The sequence below is a fragment of the Colletotrichum navitas genome (genome assembly GCF_030913465.1).
Source record: "Colletotrichum navitas strain CBS 125086 chromosome Unknown LY79scaffold_7, whole genome shotgun sequence".
Classification (NCBI taxonomy): Eukaryota; Fungi; Ascomycota; class Sordariomycetes; order Glomerellales; family Glomerellaceae; genus Colletotrichum; species Colletotrichum navitas.
The window spans coordinates 543063-563638 of record NW_026850553.1 but is presented as its reverse complement, the minus strand read 5'-3'; the positions used below and the strand labels follow the sequence as shown (position 1 = coordinate 563638).

The 20576-nt window shown below is 56.6% G+C and overlaps 6 protein-coding genes across 6 annotated transcripts; 5 read left to right on the top strand and 1 right to left on the bottom strand.

Annotated features, from left to right (window-relative positions):
- The first annotated feature begins 1397 nt into the window (after positions 1 to 1397).
- Positions 1398 to 3041, top strand: LY79DRAFT_354791 (uncharacterized protein). Its single transcript, XM_060552678.1, has one exon. It carries the CDS (start codon positions 1724 to 1726, stop codon positions 2879 to 2881), a length of 1158 nt encoding a protein of 385 aa, XP_060418504.1. The 5' UTR covers positions 1398 to 1723; the 3' UTR covers positions 2882 to 3041.
- On the top strand, positions 2922 to 4138 carry LY79DRAFT_694764 (uncharacterized protein; the record flags this gene model as incomplete). The annotated part of the gene is made up of 1 exon (XM_060564801.1): positions 2922 to 4138. One exon carries the CDS (start codon positions 2922 to 2924, stop codon positions 4020 to 4022), a length of 1101 nt encoding a protein of 366 aa, XP_060418503.1. The 3' UTR covers positions 4023 to 4138.
- A 62-nt stretch (positions 4139 to 4200) lies between these two features.
- LY79DRAFT_666541 (HIT zinc finger protein) lies at positions 4201 to 5346 on the bottom strand (the record flags this gene model as incomplete). Its single annotated transcript, XM_060563243.1, has 2 exons — positions 4201 to 4741; positions 4862 to 5346. 2 exons carry the CDS (start codon positions 5344 to 5346, stop codon positions 4201 to 4203), a joined length of 1026 nt encoding a protein of 341 aa, XP_060418502.1.
- Positions 5347 to 6159: 813 nt separating this feature from the next.
- On the top strand, positions 6160 to 7568 carry LY79DRAFT_354801 (scaffold protein Nfu/NifU N terminal-domain-containing protein). Its single transcript, XM_060552679.1, has 2 exons — positions 6160 to 7211; positions 7290 to 7568. The coding sequence occupies exons 1-2, from the start codon at positions 6375 to 6377 to the stop codon at positions 7410 to 7412; spliced, it is 960 nt and encodes a 319-aa protein (XP_060418501.1). The 5' UTR covers positions 6160 to 6374; the 3' UTR covers positions 7413 to 7568.
- Positions 7569 to 8390: 822 nt separating this feature from the next.
- LY79DRAFT_354784 (uncharacterized protein) lies at positions 8391 to 9245 on the top strand. The gene has a single exon (XM_060552677.1). The coding sequence runs from the start codon at positions 8682 to 8684 to the stop codon at positions 9126 to 9128; it is 447 nt and encodes a 148-aa protein (XP_060418500.1). The 5' UTR covers positions 8391 to 8681; the 3' UTR covers positions 9129 to 9245.
- Positions 9246 to 15529: 6284 nt separating this feature from the next.
- Positions 15530 to 18349, top strand: LY79DRAFT_666539 (uncharacterized protein; the record flags this gene model as incomplete). The annotated part of the gene is made up of 3 exons (XM_060563242.1): positions 15530 to 16937; positions 16991 to 17657; positions 17713 to 18349. 3 exons carry the CDS (start codon positions 15530 to 15532, stop codon positions 18347 to 18349), a joined length of 2712 nt encoding a protein of 903 aa, XP_060418499.1.
- Between the last annotated feature and the right edge of the window lie 2227 nt (positions 18350 to 20576).

Here is a 20576-nt window from a genome sequence, read left to right as displayed (position 1 = left end):
AAACCAATGTGCGGTGCGGTGTGCAAGTTGCTGCTCGGAGATGACGAGGGTCAAACGAAGGAGAAAAGCAAGGCCAATGTTTCCGATTCCTTGAAGGTTTCGACATGAGATCCCGCCGTTGATTAAGAACTGCACCTAGGAAGGGATCGCGCAGGGGTCGAACGCGCAACAGCGTTGAAGTGCGCGGCGGTCTGCCTCGGACGGAAAACAGCTGAGAAAGAATACTCTAGCGGAGCACCGGACGCTCACGCCGGCGGTCCAATGAATCGGACATGGCTCCCGTTTCCATACCCATCGACATCGTTTGTGGCATCAGAAGCAACGTCGGTTCGTCAGTCGTTCCCCATCACCGACTGCAAAGGGCCGCCGGCGTGGTTTGGTTGTCCCCCCCCTCGGTGTTTTTATTTCCCCCCTTGGTCGAGGGGCTTTTTGGCGCTTTGAGACACAGAGCGGTCCCAAAGCTAACTCCACCCCTGTCCAATGGCCGGGCGGCCGTGCGTTTGGTGTGTTTGGCTCTCGTCTATCGAGAGATCCAGCCATTCTCTGGGGTTGATGGACGGTGGGTGGAGGAGGCGTCGATGAGCGTGGCATTTCCACCCACCCAAAAAACACTCATATACATAGGTACATTGAACACACACAACCTCATCCCACAAGATCAGACTATCTGCGCCGGCCTCTGCAGTCGCGCGCCACACAGGAGTCACCCACACGTGAGAGGCTTACTAGGGAAGCTTGGTCTGAACCCCCTTCGCACTTTGGCAGACTGCCACTGCTTTTAGCCCTCCTTGAGCGTTTGACGTTTGGGTAGTACGACAGGACGCCCGCCAAGGTTGGCATCGTCCACTTACACCGCACCACATCTCCACTCAAATGTTGAGCGACTATGTCCGGGGAAGGTATGCTTGCTTTTACTTTCGCGCCCCAAGAGAGAGAGAGAGCGCCGCCCGGGTTGGAGATTGTCAGTGCTCCTGAACAGGTGCGCTCCTGTGTTCGAAGGCAGCGTGCTGGAGGAGGGCAGTCGCGGCGGACGCGCAGCCGGCTCCGCGAGGTACCGGTGAAGCGTGTCAGTAGCCCGGAGAGTGTGTCCCAAAGCGGGATCCGATCACTGGCGGCAAAGTCCCAGCGCAACTCGGACGATCAACGCGACGTCTCTTACCGGGTCGAGCCATACCCAGCGGGCTCATCCCAAGGGTGGGCTTAAGCCCATGAGGACAGGGCATGTTTCCTTATCCCCTCCTTTGCAGGTCACGATCTTGATCGCTTCCGGAATGGTCGGGGCCGTTTTGGTGGCCATCCCCTACCCCAGCACCACCCACTGGCTCTCCTCGTCACCCGGTGCGGTGGTCGTCTACATGCATGCTACGCCGTGCCTAGTTAAATCACAATGACTAGCACGGAACCAGGCTCACAGCATAAGCCAGCCACAAGTCGCGAAGAGTGGTGGACGAGAAGCGCTACCCACCCAAATGGACTGGACGCGAAGAAAGGGGAAATATGCTCGCTGGCTGGCGGTAGGTATGCAAGTTTGATAGCTTTTCTATGCGTCGCGTGCCGGCCAGCAGCACATCGAGTGGCAGGAGGGCGCCCCCTCCCCCATATCGCGCCCTCTTATTATTCCCCATCGTCAAATTACCCAGCAAACGGGACACGAGGCTTGAGGCTAGAAAGTGGCCAAACCTCTCAACCCCACTTGCTTTAACTTCAATTACACAAGGTCGCCATGTGGAAAGCGAGTGCTTCCAAACATGTCACTCACGCCAGGACAGGGAGGGTAGATGGTGTACAGAGTCCCAAAAAAAAAAAAAAAAAAAAAAAAAAAAAGAGGCCGGTTTACGTACCTAGGAACCCCGATCCCTACACGGTTCAATCTGCCATTCCGAACCAAGCCAGTTCCCCAAGCCAACAACCTGTCAGGAGGAAAACACAACCTATAGAATGCTCGACATTCAACACATCTGACCCCCTCCCCCTTGTGGTTTTTAATTCTTCATCTTCCCACACACACACCCTCCTCATTCTTCTCTCTGCCTTGCTCCCTATTGTCTTGCTTACGCCGCCGCCGCCGCTGCCGTACCCTCTGCTGTCTCTCATCTCTTTCCTCCGTCCTCCACTAGGCCGCCCTCGCATTCCTCGTGCTCTCTGCGCGTGTTGTCTCTCTTGCTCCTGCGTCGTCCGAGTTCGGCCAAAGTCATCCTATCCCCTTTGCTACCGAAACGTGCGCGCACGAGATTCTGTGCCGGTCTCGCCCGTGAGGTACATATTGTCTGGGACCCTGCGGGCTAGCGACGCACCTCCCTTCGTCCTGACCCCTTCTCACACACTCACCTCGCACCTCGGGCAACCGCCACCATTACTACCGCCGCCAACAATCCCAAGGCAGGCTGCAACGCTGGGCCGGCGCCTTGAACATTCAACAGGCGACAGCACTCACTGGACCCTGGTCCGGAAAGCTCTCGGCCCACACACATCAACTGCTACGGCTCCCGACGCTGGACTGGCCTCAACTGACTCGACTCGCTTGAACTTGGAGGGAGCGTGTTCTAGGGTGTATAACACATACATAGCCCGGTTCCAAGACCGCCATCGTCCAAGGCCACACGCCGGAATCCGCTTTTCTCTTCTCATCGGCACACTGCACTACGGGCCGTCGCTCACGTCAGGGAAAAGAACCCACCGCCGCCGTGTTGTCAGTGGAGGATCGACCACCCCTGTTTCTTCAGCAAACAACCTTGACTGCCATCCAAAATTGTCTCGGCGATCATACTCGCTTCGCCAGCTCGACATCAGGCTACCCTTCATCCGCAGACGCTTCTCTTGCTCGCGAAGCATTTTCTTACTCATTTTCTCGGTCTCGACCAGACCACTCAGTAACGCTTAAACACCGCCTCACGATTTACCGTGGAGTGTCTTTGATCGACATGTTATACAACATGGGCTACCCTCGTGATCAGTCCGCGGTGCCGGCCGCGCAACCCGTCAAGCCCATGGTCGCCGCCGCTCGGCCGAGGCAACGATGCTCACAGCCGATGCCCTTCGACCCAGAAGAGTTGTCCCAAAAGCTCGCCAAAGTCCTCGCTGACCAGAGGCTCCACGCTGAAAGGAGGCGACGAACCAGGGCAGAGGCCACCGTCGCCGCCGCGACCGGGTCGACGCCTGCGATATCCCAAGCGCAGGGCGCGCATCCACCCCACGCAAGCCTAGCTAGAGAATACCTCGAAAAGGGATCTCTCAAGCCCGGTCACTCTATCACGAGACCTGGTGCTGAACCGCCCGTTGTGAAGCCCAGCAGTGAGAAAGCAGAACCCAGTTCCGCTCGGCCCAAGCCCAAGGCTTCTGACGACGATCGCCGCAGCTCTCAGTCCGTTGGAAAGGGCTCGTCTCGGCGCAAAGGCGCTGATGTCGAAAGGAACTACTTCATCCCTCAATTCGCCGCGGCTCAGTTCACTCGCACCACAACAGCCGAGAACATGTCGGACAGCAAGGGCCTTGTTCGCAAGCTGTCGCGGACGGCCCTTCGACTCGCCCAAGGCCATCGTGAGAGACATCAGGAGCGCGCCAATGGCCAACGGGAACGAATGCCGGAAATCGCCGAGATGGGCAATGCCCGCGCGTATGGTGACCGCAACCACAGGCATACAATCGAAGGGACCCTGGGCGCTGGCCGGACCGCCGAAATGCGCCAGGCGAGAGGAACGAGGCCGGTGAGCACGGGCGACCTGCTCATGGCCTGGGACTCTGAGGACCCTTCGCCATGTCCCGACGACACGTCCGATATTCCAGCGGAACAAAACCCCTACGAGCACCGGGTAGACTGGACGCAGAGCGATGAGATCCAGCCCCAACCGAAGCCCAAGCCATCGCTGCGCAAGGCGGACTCCATCTGGGCGCTCAAGAACAAGCTGGGGGCTTTCACCAAGCATGTCCGGGATGAGAATCACTCCAGGGACAACAGTCCGCCGTTCGAAGTGTCGAGGTCGCCCAAGGGCGGGTTCTTCTCACGCTTCAAGGTCAACCACTGAGTTTGAGGACGACTTAGGGACAGAAGGCCCTTACCTGGCTTTCGACACCAAACGCTCGATCCCAGCTATTCATACACGACCGTTTCAAGCACACCCTTCCGAACGTGCATGACCAATCCTACCCAACACTCGGCAGACGCGTGCGGCCCTGGTCCCTCCGTATCCGACCACCCGTGATTCAACCCCGGTCCTCCGCCATGAGGCGCCTGATAAGCTCGGCATCCTTCTCAGCAGCCTGTTTCCGAACCACCTCCTCCGCCTCGGCGGCTGCGTTCGCTTGCGACATGAGGTGGTTGATGAGCTCAATATACTCCCGCACGCCCTCGCCGTCCTCACCGGCCGCGTTCCTCGCCTTGCGCAGTGCCGCCTTGCCGTTGCGGATGCCGACGTCGTGCGTCCACTGCTCCTTCTTGGGGTTCGCAGCCGCCATGGCCCGTGCCTTCATCATGTCATTGAGGCTGCTCCCCGTGGACTGCATCTCGGGCGGCGGCTCGGTGGCGGCGAGGATATCGAGCAGCCGCGCCTGCAGGCCCGGGTACCGCCGAAAGAGGTACCGGAGCTGATCCGAGTCGTCGAGGACGCTGAAGGGGCTTCTGGGGTCGCGGGGCGGCTTCGGCGCGTCGGACTGAAGGGGTTCGTGAGCGGGGTCGCCAGCGCTTGGTATTTTCGCGGCCGCTGAAGGCTCGGGGTCGGGAGGGTGGTTCTCGCGGTGGATCTTACTGCACGGGACGGAGCAGCTGTGTGCCACGAACGAAATATTAGTAAAGATAATGCATATAATGAGCGAAACGTATAATGAAAGCTGCATAATGGAAGAAGATGTTTCGAGATGTACGTACAACGGCAATGCGCAGCGCGTGCACTTGTACTTGCCCTCCTTTTCGGTGCACACGCCACACATCTTGCTCTTGGGCGTCGTCGTCGTCGTCGTCGTCGTCGTCGTAGCTTCTTGGGCCTCGTCGTGATTTGTCTCTCTGGTGGGCTGTGATGCGGTAGCAGCAGCTGTGCTCTCCCCCCCTACTGTTGTCGCCGGTGTTGTTGCAGAGGCACCATTCCCTTCCGCCCCCGTGTCCATCATAGAGCCGCTCGTCTCCTCCTGCTCCTCCCCGGCCAGCGAGGCGTTCGCCATAGCTGCCGTCGTGGCGCGGGTATTGGCCTCGTCGTCCGAGAGGCTGGCGGCGCGGGACCGCTTGGTCGCCGGCCCGGACAGCTCCTCAAGGTCAGCTGGCGGGCGCTTTGGGGACCGAGGGGTCGACGACGTGGAAGTCGCGGCGACGGCGGCGACGGCGGCGACGGCGGGGGTCTCGTCGTTGGAGGTGGACATTTGCTCTGGAATCGAGGGCGGCGGCGTGTCTTTCGTCCGGGGGAGGGGGGGCTTGCTGTGATCTCGTGTCGTGGACGTTCCGTCTCGCTTTCCTTTTCTCTTAGCTGTACTCGGGTTTGCTCGTGGTCGGGTGTCCTCTCGTGTACGTTGTTCGTCGTGCGTCGCGCGTTGTGTGGTGGGATTCGTTTGCAATGTTTTCTCTCTCCCCAAATGTAAATAGAGTGCTGACCTAGGCAGGTAGGCAAGGATGTCGATTCAAAGGGCTCTTCTCGCCTTGGGATCGGGTGCTATGTAACTAGTTTTGGTTTTACACCCCGTTTTTTTTTCTCTCGTTCCCTAACCTCTCTCCCTCTCTCTCACTCTCTGACTTTTTTCTTTTCTTTTTCTTGTTTGCTCCTCAAAAAATCTCGCTTGGGCTTCCGTAGGTAGCTCAGCCATTGGCGCTTTTCCATCACGTTCGGTGACCTTTTTTTTTTCTTCCTCTCTCTTATTTTTTTCTGCCGTTCGGTCCTAGCGCCCGCGGTGCTCGAGAACTTTCCAGCGGGGCCGTCCCACCCCCATCCAAACACCCTAGGCAGCTTTGACCGCCTTGGGGGGGCAGAGGCTCCCCACTGCGAAGTCCCCCTGGTTCAGTCTACTGACAAGGCTGCTCCCCCTAACCACCCCGGGACCAACTCTTCGTTCCTCCGATTGGGAAGACCGAAAGCCGAGGGAGGGGGTGAGACCAATGATTGGTAATACAACGCTTGGGAATTGAGCGGCGACGGTGGGGAAAAAATGCAAGCTTGCTCGGATGGACGTCTTGAGCGCCGTGATTTGCTCGAAAAGCCGCGTTTAGTACCGAGGACAACCTGGACCCTGTAATAATTTTGTGCAATCGAGCAATCAACACATCAAGACTACCTACTCCGTCGATCTTGCCTCCTCAACCTCTCACCGTCGACGAACTTCCCTTTTTCAATACTGCTGTAAACCCCTGAGTCTTCAAGAACAACCAGACGGCGACGAGGACGACGAGGACGACACACATGCACACGATGTCATCCTACAGAGCAACGAGGACAGCCTTGCGTGCCGTCGCGCGCACATCCAGACCCGCTACCCGGCCCATGACGGCACCCCTCCAACGATCGCGAACCTTTACGAGCGTGAAGCCCGCCGCTGGTCTTCTCCAGCAAAGTCGTCTTCCCCGGCGCATAACCCGCGAGCACACCCAGCAGCAAGCCGGCGCACGGCGATCACCCTTTGCCGGCCGCGAGGGCGGCATCCGCACCATCTTCATCCAGACCGAGCAGACGCCCAACGCCGACGCCATCAAGTTCCTCCCGAACCACCGTATCTTGCCCGACAACATCCCGACACCCTTCATCGAGTACCTCAACCCGCGCTCGACCATTGCGCCTCCCTACCCCTCCCCGCTGGCCGCCCAGCTCATGAACATTGACGGCGTTACCTCCGTCTTCTACGGCGCCGATTTCATCACCGTCAGCAAAGCCGCCGACGCCAACTGGGCCCACATCCGGCCCGAGGTGTTCGCACTCATCACCGAGGCCATCACCTCGGGGCAGCCCATCGTCAATGTCGCGGAGAAGAAGGAGGGCGGCGTCGCCGGTGAGGAGCAGCAGCAGCACGGTGAGGAGGACAGTCTGGCCTACGACGAGAACGACAGCGAGGTCGTGGGCATGATCAAGGAGCTGCTTGAAACGAGGATACGCCCCGCCATCCAGGAGGACGGCGGCGACATCGAGTTCCGCGGCTTCACCGACGACGGCATCGTCTTGCTGAAGCTCCGCGGCGCGTGCCGGACGTGCGACTCCAGCACGGTGACGCTGAAGAATGGCATCGAAGGCATGTTGATGCACTACGTAAGTCGGCACCCCGACCCCCGTCTTTTCGAAAGCATCAAAAGACTCTCGCGACCATGGACTGACATTGTTCTGCAGATCGAGGAGGTCAAGGGCGTCCAGCAGATCCTCGACCAGGAGGAAGAAATCGCGCTCCAGGAGTTTGCCAAGTTTGAAGAGAAGCTCAAGGCCCAAAAGGGCAATGAGGCGACCGCCGCATGAGTTGAAACCATAACGTAGCCCAAAGAGGGGGGCTCTGGCTTGTGGCGTTGAGTAGACGAGTTCGGGGGAGGGGTGCATAAGTCATGTAAAAAAGAAATTGCTGTATAATCACGTCAACATCTTGCCGGGCATCACGCTAGTGATACGGACAATACCCACTACGCTTTCCTTCATCGCAGCCTCGTTCTGGCGCGCTTGCATTGCTGGCATCGCCTGGTGGGATCAATGACGATCGCCCGCGTTACAACCATCCACCAATGGGCCGGCCAAGCCCGCGAAGCTTCGTGTTCGCTCTGACACGAGGCCTTGCCAATGCCGACCGAGTCGCTTCATTTGATGTCACGTTCCAGACCGAGACCGGCCCCGGCAGCACGCGCGCTCCAGGAAGCCACCGGCGGGGCAGCAGCCATCTTTCAAGAAACAGATGATTACTTACTGCCCTTGACGCCGCGTCCAAAAGTGGCCGTCGTAAGTCGGACAGCCAGATGGCCGTCGTCACGTACCACAAGGGTTGACGAAGGTCTTCCCCCCTCCTCTCACGCTGATTGGACTCTGGCCAGCCAAGGGTTGCTGCAGCGGGCCAGGGCGGGGAAACCAGGGATGTGCTTCATGACGGCCGCCGTGCAGGAACCCCTCAATCCCCTCCCTCCCCCAGCTCCTAATTGGCATCCACCCGCTTCGCGTTGAGAATGTGAACCAAGCCTCCATGTCCGGTTTGTTTCCAGCCTCTCTTGCTTCGCCAGGACCAGAGAGTATCGACCCATCAAGAGGAGCTCGCGTTCTTCTGTTGCCTGACTTTCCCTGTATGTGCCGGTTCTCCCCATCGTCATGCCAGCATGCCGGGTGTATGCCGGTCCCGTCTCCGCACCGAGTACGACTTGATCTTCTTGACAAAGAAGCGACGGTAGCCCCCTCCCCCCTGTCGGCTTTCACCAGAGGAACACCAAGTTAGGGCAAGTCTCCTCAAGAGAGCACCACTTGAAGCCCGGGACAGAAGATCGGCAGCAGAGGCGCATCGTGCGATCTGAAGGGGCCGGCATCAGGGCTCTCGGGCATGTCGTATTCACCGGTGAGGGTCAATCGATGGCTAGTAAGAAAGCCACCAACCCCTGGTCGCGATGGTTCCCTTCAATAAAGTTGAGGCTGTTGTTGGTCTATCTTTGACGCCGCTCAAGCATCTTCTGTGGCTCCTGGAGCCGTTGCAGCAGCCGCCAAGGTTGAGTTTGATGACAAGATGAGAATCCGGGGTAAAGCCCCCCCCCCTGGCTGATGTTTGACTTTGGCATTCCATCCTCGTGGGGTCAGCGTCATAGATCTCAACTGTCGGCTCGGTGCGTCGCGTTTCGGCGCCTCGTTTGGTGGTTACACTTGGCTGCAGCAGAAACAGTCGGTTCGTCGTGGTATGGTTCGAGTAGTCTAGTCGTAGGTTTTGATCACGACCCGGTGATGCTCTACGCTTCTTGCGTGACTCTTTGGATTCGGTCATTAGGCAGTCCACGGCTGGCCACAATGAGAGACAGCGGCAGACGTTTGCTCTGCTTCGCACTAGGCTGGGCGGTCCAATCGAGATGCCCAATTCTGCCTACATCAGTGCGTCGACATGCAGGCCGAATTTGTTCCAGGGTGACATATGTCCATCTCTCGGCGCGGGCCCATCGGTTGCCGGCAGTGCGTTTACACACGGTCGTCGACACTACACGCTATTTGACGTCTTAGCTCCTTCTCTACCCCCCAACGTGCCATACTAAGGAGGTGTCTGGATGGTACCATGGTGAGGTCAGTGAGAAGCAGTCCAATCAAACAAATGTTTAAAGGCTAAAGAGATTAGCTTCGGGATGGGTGCGCGTGACAAGCCGCAGCAGTCCATCTGGTCTATGGATCCTTACCCCTCTCGGTCTCGGAGAGGAGTCCTGAACCCCGACCTTGGACACCAAGCCTCCAGCCCACATCTGCATATGCGCGCCCCTTCTGTGCTAATTTTCGATGCCGGAAATGGCAGCCTTTTCCCAGGACGTTACGCTGGAGGCGGTTGAAGGAAAGAGTCTGTCTGGTCTACGTAGTACACGGACTTAGTGGTGCGGGGTCGTTGAGCGGAAACTGGCCACGAGCTGCAAGTTTCCTCTCAGTCGCAGCCCCCCCCCCCCCCCCCCCCCCAACGGCAGAACCCCAATCACTCTGTCCGGTGAAGGACCGTGACATGTTCGGTCGCGGATCCCGCTGCCGTTGAGATCCGGAACATGATGGCGGCGCGTGCGCTGTGCCGCCTTCAAGAAATAAACGTATGGGACAACGACTGCGTCTCACGTACGCAGTATGTCCGCAGTGTCGGTCCTGCGGTAATGGGCGAGGCCCTACAGCGGACCCCCGGACGTATCATGGACGCAGCTGGGACGAAGGGGGGTGGTTGGAAAGTGCTGCGATGATACCTGCTGGATGTTGCGCTATGTCACGGCTGACCAAAGTTGGACCTGGCCAGGCGTTGATCGAGGGGCAAAGCCCAGCCAAGGTTAACCGATCGGCGATGGACGAATAGGCTCCGCCTGTCGCAGCCGCATTTGGGTCAGATGCCCTCCCCATGCTCAAAGGCTGAGGGAAAGCATACGTGAAGAGAGCTGCGTGATTGCCGGCATCGCCGGGGTCGCTACAAGAGGCATTTCCCTTCCACGGTACAGTCTTTGCGGCGTGTTCCTGGTTTGTTTCCCCGAATCAGATGGTCAAGCCTGCGTGGTAGTCGCCTAGGCTCCGGATATGAGACAGTTCACTGCTCAACCGCATGCCCCGTCATGTAACAGCATGTTGCGGCGGAAGAGAAGAGGCTCGAACCAACTATAATATAGTTGCCATGTATGTACGGTTGAAATGCGTCGATGAGGTGCGCCGTAAGTACTGTAGGTAGTGGCCATGATCCGAGATGTGTACATACCGCCATCGACCGGGATGCATGGCCGCGGGATGCAGACGTATTGCATCGCCCGCTTCTCGGCAGGCATTGCATGTCATGAGAGGGGCAGGTACTTGGAGAAGCTGTGAAGTCGAGGGCATCGAAGGAATCTTATTGTATATGCCCACCAAGCCCTGCAGAGACACAGGCGAACATGCATCGAAGGCAAGTAATGGTGCAGGCCACCTACGCTGAGGCTGGTCCTGATAGAGAACGGAGCAAAGGGCTCGTTGCTCATTTGCGTCGCCTGTTAGCCGCGTCGGAGTCGGGCCGCCGGCCGGCCAAAGTGAAGAAGAGAAGAGCTACAGTATTGATACAGAAGAGGTATGAAGACGCAGGTAGATAGCTCGCAGTGTTGCAGATGCGTCTGCACGGGCTCGGGTGGCTGTAACCGGGCGGTAATAGACCGAGCAGAATATTTTGTTGGTAATTGAGAAATCTCAGTGGCCCTAAGCAGACAGCTCCGGTGGGATAAATGGAGGCAGGCCATGGATGTGTGTGGGGGACGGAGACTCTCCCATGGGTGCTATAGCTACAATGGTAAGGTATCCGTAGGTTGTCTTTTTGTTTTCTTTTGTCCGAATATCGTGTACTAGTACATAGGTCGGTAAATATCTTAGGTAGGCACGCTTAGGTATCCAAGTATTGTCGAGTGGCTTGGTTCCCTTTGATGAGTCTTGGTGATGCGTCGTTCTGACTTTTTGGTTCCCCGCTTTGCCCGCTTGGTGTCGAGGCAGCTACAATGGCTCTCAGATTCTCAGTCCAGTTCCTGCCATACCGAGGAACAAAGAAGAGGGAAAGGTAGCTGTAAACAATACAAGATGATTGGTATTCAGCAGCCAGGGCGGCCCCACTACCCACAGCCCTGAGCCCTGACAGGCGTGGCGTAGCCTGGCTAGGCTGGTTCTGACTGGAAGTGGCACAGGGCATAGACGTACATTCAGTGGATCTGCGCCTGGAGAAAGTGTGGGGAAACGCAGAGATGCTGGTGGGTACGTATCTGCGGGTGATCGAGTGCGGTTAGGTTGGATCCACCGTTCGAGGCGGGATTCTTTTCAGCACTGTGCTGCTGGTAGTGGGGGGGAGCTGGGTACCTCCATCTATCTGTTGGGGTAGGTAGGGTTGAGAGGCCTGAATCCTCCTTCCTCTGTGGCGCCGGCGTCTTTTTGCATACATCGCAACAGTCACAAAAATAATTGGGGTTTTTTTTTTGTTCTTCTTTGTATACTCTTTTCAGTTCGACGTCGAAAAGCCTACATGTATGCATGCGTTCGTCACTATCAGAGGCCCCTTTCCGAGCGTGCCTTCCATTTCTATTTCGGAAAGTGGATCTGGAATAGCAACGGTCTTCACAACCACTACCATCATCACCACACACACACATACATACACATCCAGACACCCGCCTCAACTCAAATTTCTCTAGCGGCAAATTCTGGACGACTTCTTCTCGTCTTTCTTCCTCTCTCGGCTCTAGGCTATTCCGGTTCCCGTATTCCTTCGCCTTGACCTGGTCTGGGAAAGTTTCTGCCTTGCGCCCTCTCTCATCTCTTTCGCTTTCTGGTCCACACCCTCTCGCAAACATCTCGACCATTCAGCATCCTTCCACGAGAATCAAAGGGTGGAAGGGGGGGGGCATCCAGTCACGGAAACTAAGGCGTCTTCCCTTTGGCCAAGCTACCGCCCAAAGACCCAATTCACAGGTGATTGGATACGTTTTCTCTTCTTCTTCTTCTTCTTCTTCTTCCTCTTTTGCCTGCTTCAACCACTCGGTCGTTGCCCATCATTGCTCCTTGGGGCATGACAGCAATGACTGGACGAAGAAACCCTGATCAAGTCATTCCCCGGATTCACAGCAAGCGCTGCTCTCTGAAGAAAATGGGGCGAGAACGAAAACAACCGGTTTAATTCTATTTTTCGATTGGTTCTATTGCTTCTTTCCCTCTTCGCCTTATCAGCGTTATGCATCCAGGCGCCTTTCAAGTGGTTGGCTCTTGGAGGTTGTAGCGCCATGCATTTCCTGCAAGAAACGGCGGCATCGTCAATCTCGCAGCAGTCTTCCCTCGCATTGCTGGCCAGTTCTTGGGCATGGCATGGCATGGCATGGCACAGTTAGAGATGGGTCGTTATGATATCTCGGCGCATCTCTGCTGGTTTCTTTTCCTCTTGGCGGATCCGAAGACCTGCACGACGCTTTCGATACAGCCTACTATTTGCAACGGTATCCTTGATCCAAAGTATCATGATCACCACTGGCTAAGGAGATAAGAAGGCTTCGACTGGTCGGTGCCCTTTGCTTGAGGTGAAATTAGGCCAGAAGCCCTCGAGTCGCAAGTAGATGTTATGCCCTACGACGGAGGCAAACATGCTGGTTTCCCTCTCCCTCTCCCTCTTCTCTCTCCTCGTCAAACGGTCCCACCCGGCCCCCATTTCTTTTCTTCTCCTGTCCTCTTCTTTAATTGCCCGTTCAATACTCCCCTTGTGCCTTGATCGTCCCGGCGCGTTCCCACCCTCTTCCTGTAGTGGTGCGATAATCGACTGGGACCTGTCCACTTGCCACCTCCACCGACAGTATTCAACTTGATCCACCAGTCCGCACGCACACTCCCGTCCCTGACAATCCGCCGCCCCTGACCCTTACAAACGTAAGCTTGCCTGGTCTTGGGTGCTACTGTTGTTCTTTCAAGTCTGAGCTGCCCTGCCCCTGTGGATGGGGCACAGACACAGGTACCTCAAGGCCAACACCCAACACCACCAGGGCATAGTTCGCTCTGTAGCGTGCATACCCTGGGCATATCGAGTTGGGATTGGCATTGGCATCAGCATTGGCACTCATACAGTGTGCGCACATCTCTCTCCCCTGGGCTTTGAGGCGCACGCGCGCGCACACCCAAATCAGCCAAACCAGACTGGACTGGGCTTGGCTGGACTGGGACCTGGAACTGGAACTGGAGCTGGGAGAGAGCTGGAGCTGCAACTGGAGACGGACTGAACTGCTGCTGCACGCTGCATACTAGTACTGCACATTACCTTGCTCCCCGTTGCTACCACACGGTCCACACACTCTACCTACTTTGCCCTTTATTCATTCTCATGGCCTGATCTGGCCTTAGCAGAGCAGGGCTCTACTTACACCACCTCTCTCTGCCCTCTTTATCCCTACGACCTTGGGTTTCCTTGTGGTAACAGATACAGAGGGGAAACCACCCCAGATCTCCCCTCCTTGTCTCTTATTTCCTCTTGTCGTCTCTCCCTCTCTCATCTTGCCGCCTCATTCTGACCGAATAGGCCCCTTATCCAACTCCCCTCACCGTACAATCATGCACACGCACCGCGTGTGCGCACTCACACTCACACACACACCTTACATCCCCTCCCCCCTCGCTGCTGTTTGTGTCGTCAGATAGCTTGCCACCTCCCACCCTCTCTACACTTGCTACCTTACGGATACCCTGGGCCGGACCCTTCCGCTCCCATAGGTGCGCACCAGCCACTTGGACAAGCTCTGGTCTCGTGTCGCAACGTCTTTCTCCTCCCCCGCTTCCGTCAACGTACTACTACTTACTACAACTGTGACCTCTTTCCATTGCCTTCTCAAACCTCTCCAACACCTCCCCGTCCGTTCCCCTTCCTACCCTCTCCTTGCTTCTCCTCATCTGTGCTTCAAGCCCGTTGCACTCCCCGAGGATCGAGGGCGCCGCCCAAGGCAATTTCATCTCCCCCCCTCCCTCCCCCAAGCATTCGTACCAGCATCCACAACTCCCAAGTCCGCATTCCACTTTGCGATCGCTCTCTCATCCACTACGCGACGACCATGAGATGCGCCTAGCTCGTCTGTCGCATTGCCATCTCCATCCCCTCCGCTAACGACATCGGACCTCGATTCTAGACGGCACGCATGCAATACACCTCCGTACAAGCACACCACGATTTGGCCACGACGACTACCTCCACAGCTTGCTGCGCGACCCCTCGTCATACAAACCGTTGAATATTTTCCTTTGGGCAACTTCGGGTCTGGGTTAGACGGGCTGGTTTAGACGACTTTTCGCACTTTCTCTCAGCTCCCGTTGTACGCGCGCCATAATCATCTTTCTTACCAAACTCTCATACTCGTCACGCGCGCTTTCCGTCACTCTCACTCTCGCTCCATCTACGCCTTAATCGTGTCACTCACTGCTCGGACACCCTACCCTCTCTCCCTGCACCGCCTGTCTGTGCTTGCGCCCCCCCCCAAAGCACCACATCCCCATCTTGTCTCGAGCCAACTTGCCGCGCCACACACCACGCATCGGTCGTCGCCCAGGAGCCTCAACTCGATTCTCACGCGCGCGCCATCACGTCGATTCTGCCTCCAGTCCCGGCCAACCCGTTCTTCAATATCTAGAGATTGCACACTTCGACACACTCTGAGGATAGATCTACTCGGCTTTCCGCATTTAGGTACGTATTATTATTATTTTCATTTCTATGTTGCGCGAATCGTTTTCCTGGTCGCAAGGGCTGCTGCTGCTGCCGCTGCTATTGCCAGGCGGGAAATCCTCCAAAGGCAAACCCCACAACCGTTCGTCGGTCCATTGCTGGGCATCATCGTCTGCCTGCCTGCCTGTCTGCCTTGCGCGTGTCACACGGCATTGCACTGATTCGCCCTCAGTCCAACCCACACCCATCACCCGCCCCCCCTCTTGACCATTCGGTCAACGACATTTGGTAGTTAGGGTGCGGTTCGCTGCGTTAACTTATTCGTCTGCTTGCCCTACCTTGTTTGGCGCCGGCCTGTGAGGCCTGTGGCTCGGGCCTCGTGGTGGTCTTCCAATTCCCCTTCGCCAGTGGCTGCCAGCTTTGACCTGCAGTCTCAGCCGCAGCTCGCAGTGATACCCAAGCTGCTTGCGGCGAAACTCGTCTCTTTCAAACTTGCCTCACAGCGCTTGCCTTTAACGGTTGATGACATAGCTGCTAACACAACGACTAGTCTCGTTCGGCCTTTACCGCCTTAAACAAATCACCTGACCAAGCTCATTAACCCAGGACTCACTCTTCACCCGTTTGAACCCACCCGTCTTGCCATCCTCCAAAAGAGCTATCAGCAGCTCGCTTTGGGCAATTTCCAGGTTGGCCAAGTCGCGGTTCCAGCCGATTCAGAGCCAAGACTTCAGTTGGTCCCAACGGGAGGACAATGAGTTCAGGTACGGGAAGTGCCGGCGCCGCCAAACCCGGCCCGCCATCCAAGCAGGGTCAAGGCGCCTTCTCTGGAGTCAGCAACCACGCCATTCTGCTCGACAAGCTCAACCGTAGATCGACGCCCGATTCCGAAGCCCTTGCGAGCTCAGACGACGAGACCGATTCTCATCGCCAGGAAGCCCCTCAACAGGCGACCCAGCCTCAGAAGCCGGTAAGACGTGCTTCTTGGCTCAACGACACGACCCAGCCGCTGCCTCGGCCCCGCAAAGGCTCTTTCGCCAGCAGCTCAATGTCCCCTACAGCCTCCCACCCGAGCACCCCGTCTGCCGAGGGAACCGCCCCTTGGGGTACTCACTCTCAACCATCCGGCGTCATGGGCCGTGCTCCCGTTTCGGGAGGCTCTTTCACCTGGGGTACAGGTATCTGGAACAGCGAGAGAAAGGATCCTCCCTCGCGCCTGAGTGAAGTTCTTCCTTCGCCCACGTCCACGATGCCGCCCGGCTCAGCCGGCGGCTCCTTCTTCAATACCGATGTCAACTATGGCCAGACGTCCCCCGCGCCGCGAGACGTTGGTCCCAATGCCCAAATCCCCTTTGCCATCCCTCTCCATCCCACCCCCAAGACCTACCGCTCTCAGTCGTACTCCGTCGGCCAATTGGAGCCTGACGCGCCCCCGACTGCGATGAGCAGCTCTACGATTCTAGGTCGTGGTCGTGCCCATGGACACTCAGGCTTGCAGCATCGGCCCTCCCGTCCCAGTATGCTGAGCGAGATGTCGAACGACGGAGGACTGCTCGGAAAAGTCAAGGAGGTTGACGACGACGACGATGAGAGTGCTACAGAGTCTATGCAGGGATCTATGCATCAGTCCGCCGAGGCAAAGACGATTGAGTTGCTTGCTCGCGAAAATGCCATGCTTCGTCAGCAGCAGCAACAGCAGCAGCAGCAGCAGCAATATCAAAACCGGCTCCGCCCGAGAGCCTCGACTGGTGTGGCTTACGGACTTGGCAACGGGTACTCTCTTCGCGAGTCCGTACCCGAAGAGTCCGACTTTGCCATTGACGAGCTCGATGAGGCTAACGATGGAAACGAGATGGCTACGAAGAGAGCCCTGGGCCGGAGGATGAGTGAGTACGGCGCGTCTGGATTCCGGTCGCCCTACGAGAACCGGAAGCTGGAGAATGTCAAGAAGGCCTTCTGGCACAGCTCTCTGGGCTTTGGTGGCCCCGAAGGACAGCAGAGTCGAAGACACTCGTTTGCCGACATCCCGACCCGCCAGGGCTCCATCAGTTCCATTAACGAGTCTTTCAGCGCGCTCGACAACCCCGTCACTGAGCAGCAGCACGCCCAGGATTTCTCCATGGGCTACTCGGAGAACCAGAACTATCCTCTCGGCAACACAGGTAAGCGGACTTGGCAAACCGTTTGATTATACGAGACTAACCGGGCAAAACAGCTGCTTACTTTACTCCCGGCGGAGGTCTCGCAGCTCCTCCCCAAAGCATGCAGTTCAACAATCCGTTTCCTTCGGCCTACACGATGCACCCCCCTTATGGAAACCGTGCGACTTCGCCTCATCGTAACGTCTATGCCATGTCGCAGCCGCGCCACAACCAGCTCCTGCACATCGTCCTGTTCAAGTGCGCCAGAGCCGATGTTTTCTACATCCAGGAGGGCACTGGCCTGACCGTCAAACCGGGCGACTTGGTCATTGTGGAGGCTGACCGAGGAACCGACCTCGGAACGGTTGCGCGGGACAACGTCGACTGGCAGACCGCAAAGGAGCTCAAGGAGCACTACGCCGAAGAACAATACAAGTGGTTGATGATGTACTCGCAGAATGCTGCTGCTGCCCAGGACGGCACAGGCGCCGGTCTGATGGCGGCTGCGAATGGTCTGCAGGGCAGCGCCGTCGGCGGAATGGGCCCGCCCAACCAACACCACATGCAGGAGCCCAATGCCGGCGAGCTCAAGCCGAAGTTGATCAAGCGCCTGGCCCAGAGCCACGAGATCCACGCCTTGCGGGACAAGGAGGGCAATGAGGCCAAGGCCAAGCGTGTTTGTATGCAGAAGGTCAAGGAGCACGGGCTGAACATGGAGATCCTCGATGCCGAGTTTCAGATGTGAGTTCTTGAAAGACCATTCCAAGACCAACAAGGAGAGGCTGACCATCAACAGGGACTGGAAGAAGTTGACCTTCTACTACTTTGCGGACTCGTACATCAACTTCAATTCTCTCGTCACGGATCTGTTCAAGATTTACAAGACCAGAATCTGGATGTCGGCCATCAACCCCGCTTCGTTTGCTAGTCCGACCCTCGGCATCCAAGCCCCCAGCGGTGTTGGACCTGGAGCGGTCGGTGTTGGCCGTGGCTCAAACAACTCCGAGCGGCGATCTGCGCAGCAACAGCAACAACAACAACAGCAGCAGCAGCAGCAGCAGCAGCAACAGGATCAGCAGCCTGGAGGATTCGGTGGCCCTGGCCAGGCTGGTCGCGGATTCCAAAACTCCTTCACTCCGCCGTTTGGTGGAGAGAGACCTGGAGGGCCTGCCGGTGGCTACGGTCAACCGAACTATCCCTACTCGCATATGGGCGGCATGGGCAGCGCGCCTAGGCCTGGAAACGTTCCTTATGTTCCGGGAGTCGTCCAGTCGCTCGACGGCTACAGTTTCCCAGGAGCGACCGACTACCAGATGCGGTCGCGTTTTCCGCCAGGAACCGAAACCGGCCCACACGAACCGGGCGGAGGCCCCATGAACCCTCAGAGCGACTGGGCCGCCGCGTTCCAAGGTCTCTCCTTGAATAGTCGTTAAGGGAGTATCTCCGTTTTGACAGCGAATTTGACATCTGCATTCTGCATTCGCTGGCTGGTCGAGCTTTTCGATAAGCTTCCTATTACTATTTTTCTCTGCCCTTCGACACATTTTGAACGCACGTCGCCGCAACGGCTTATCGTACATGGATACGGTTAGCATGGTTGGGGTATTGTAAGCATAGCCAATGGCTGCTGAGCCCGGCAATCTTTATCTCTCACTGTTGGCGTTGGAAGGTTGACCTTTCTGCTTTTAAATTGCAAAAAAAAAACACGGTGGGACCTTCGTGCGTCTTTTCGGAAGACAAAAAGAGGACAGCAAGGGGGGAAACCCGGAAGAGACATGTTGACCTCCAATACACTTTCACTTTTTTCCTTTATGTTTCGAAACTCTGGAACCACGGCCTTTCCTCCCCGATTCATGATGATGAGAGATTCAAGAGAAGACTGAGGGACTTTCATTACTACTCAGGGCACTACCGACATAGACAGAGAGACTTCCTTTACTACTTTATTCTTAACCCCCTCCCCCACCCCCAATCACCCCACGAGCATGGTGTAACCTGAGATCAAAAAAGGACTTGACTTGCGGTTCTGGTTCTGGTTCTGGTTTATGGCTTGGTGTCGGATTCTTGTACGAAAGATTTTGCTATTATCAACTTTAGGCTTCGAGACCATCAAGATTTTACAGCTGTCCAAAGTCTACCATTCTGCCGCGCGTGATTCGTTGTGTACTCGTCCCCAATTATATGTTAGGAATAACGCGGGACGTGGATGCTCGTGAAGCTACTCCATCCCCAAGACGTCACTCGGCCGCCCACAACATGTCATTTGACCTTTCCTCAGCAACACCATGTGGGTAAGGCACAATGTATACCAATACGACCGCTCGTTGCTCTTCATGCCTCAACGTGAGGGAAATAGAGGGAGCGGTGGAAACACCCTGCCGCCCAAGGCAAGACGCCGGCGTCTTGTCACTTGTTTCACTCTCCATGCTGAGCGTCTCGACAACACCTATCTCGGACACTTTCCATGTATGGCGGACGGTCCTGGTAACCCCCGCACTTGGGCCTCCAGATCACCCCGTCGCTCAAGCTTTCACTCGAAAAGCCCTTGATATATACAAGATGCTGGCCGAAGACCACACCCTTGGGCTGCGGCCCAGAGCCCACCGTGGCCGTCGGCAGATAATGACCGGCGCATGTACAGGAAACCAAGGATGATGGCTTTCCATTCCGGCAACTACCCTGTAACAGGCCCCTGAGTGATGCATCATCATGTGAGTATCGATGATGAATAACTGCCAGTGTATAGCCATACCGGATGTCCACCATACGGGGGAATAGGAGGTTTAGTCACCAGTAATGTATGAGAAGAATTAAGACTCGGCATCGGTGTGCCTGAAACGCTTCGTTTTGAGGTACTTGGTGGTGTTGGACTCGAAGGGAGGCATGGAACACTCATGGTAGCAGACCTGGCAGAGACGACCATCTCCAGTGGGTTGCAATTGTCCAGAACATGAGATGGACGGAACAGCGCAAAATTCCACCGATATTGAGATGCTCGCACGCCAACATGACCGTTGAACGAGACATGTCAAGGATGGGAGGCGGGCAAACATGGGAGAGCTCGAGACTATGTGACAGAAAGTCGCCTCAGGAATGCTCCGGCTGGGGGCTGGTCTTCTCTCGAGTCCTGACATAGCAGAGGGCCAGTAATGAGGATACCAGCTTCAACGTTAAGGTGGAGGGGGAAGAAATCTCTCGTGGGAATCGTTGGCATCGGAGAATATTGCAAGGACATTTCACCTTGAGGATATGCAGCAACAATTGAATCACAAAACATGCAGTAAGATAAATCCCGCTTCACACTCTAGAGCACGTCTGTCAATGACATGATGTTGAGCCAAGAATCGTTGGAATGATTGGGTCGGGTAGCACGAAGCGGAGGGATTCTCACCGAAAAGCAGACTCACCGGGGCCACTCACCCTGGTCACTCACCGAGACCGGAAAACCACTGCCCCATATTTAGGTTCGGGGCAAACCCAATGGCGCTAACCCTTTCAGGGCTAGCACGTCGCTTATTGATAATCGCACAATCTCTCGAATTTTCCCACCAGTTTCGAACTTTCTGAATTGTCGTCGCCTATTTTTCATCAACACCACCACCAAAACCTCGGCAGCCGGATTTTACGTGAACAGCTGGTTTGTCTCCTCTCCCTCCCGAC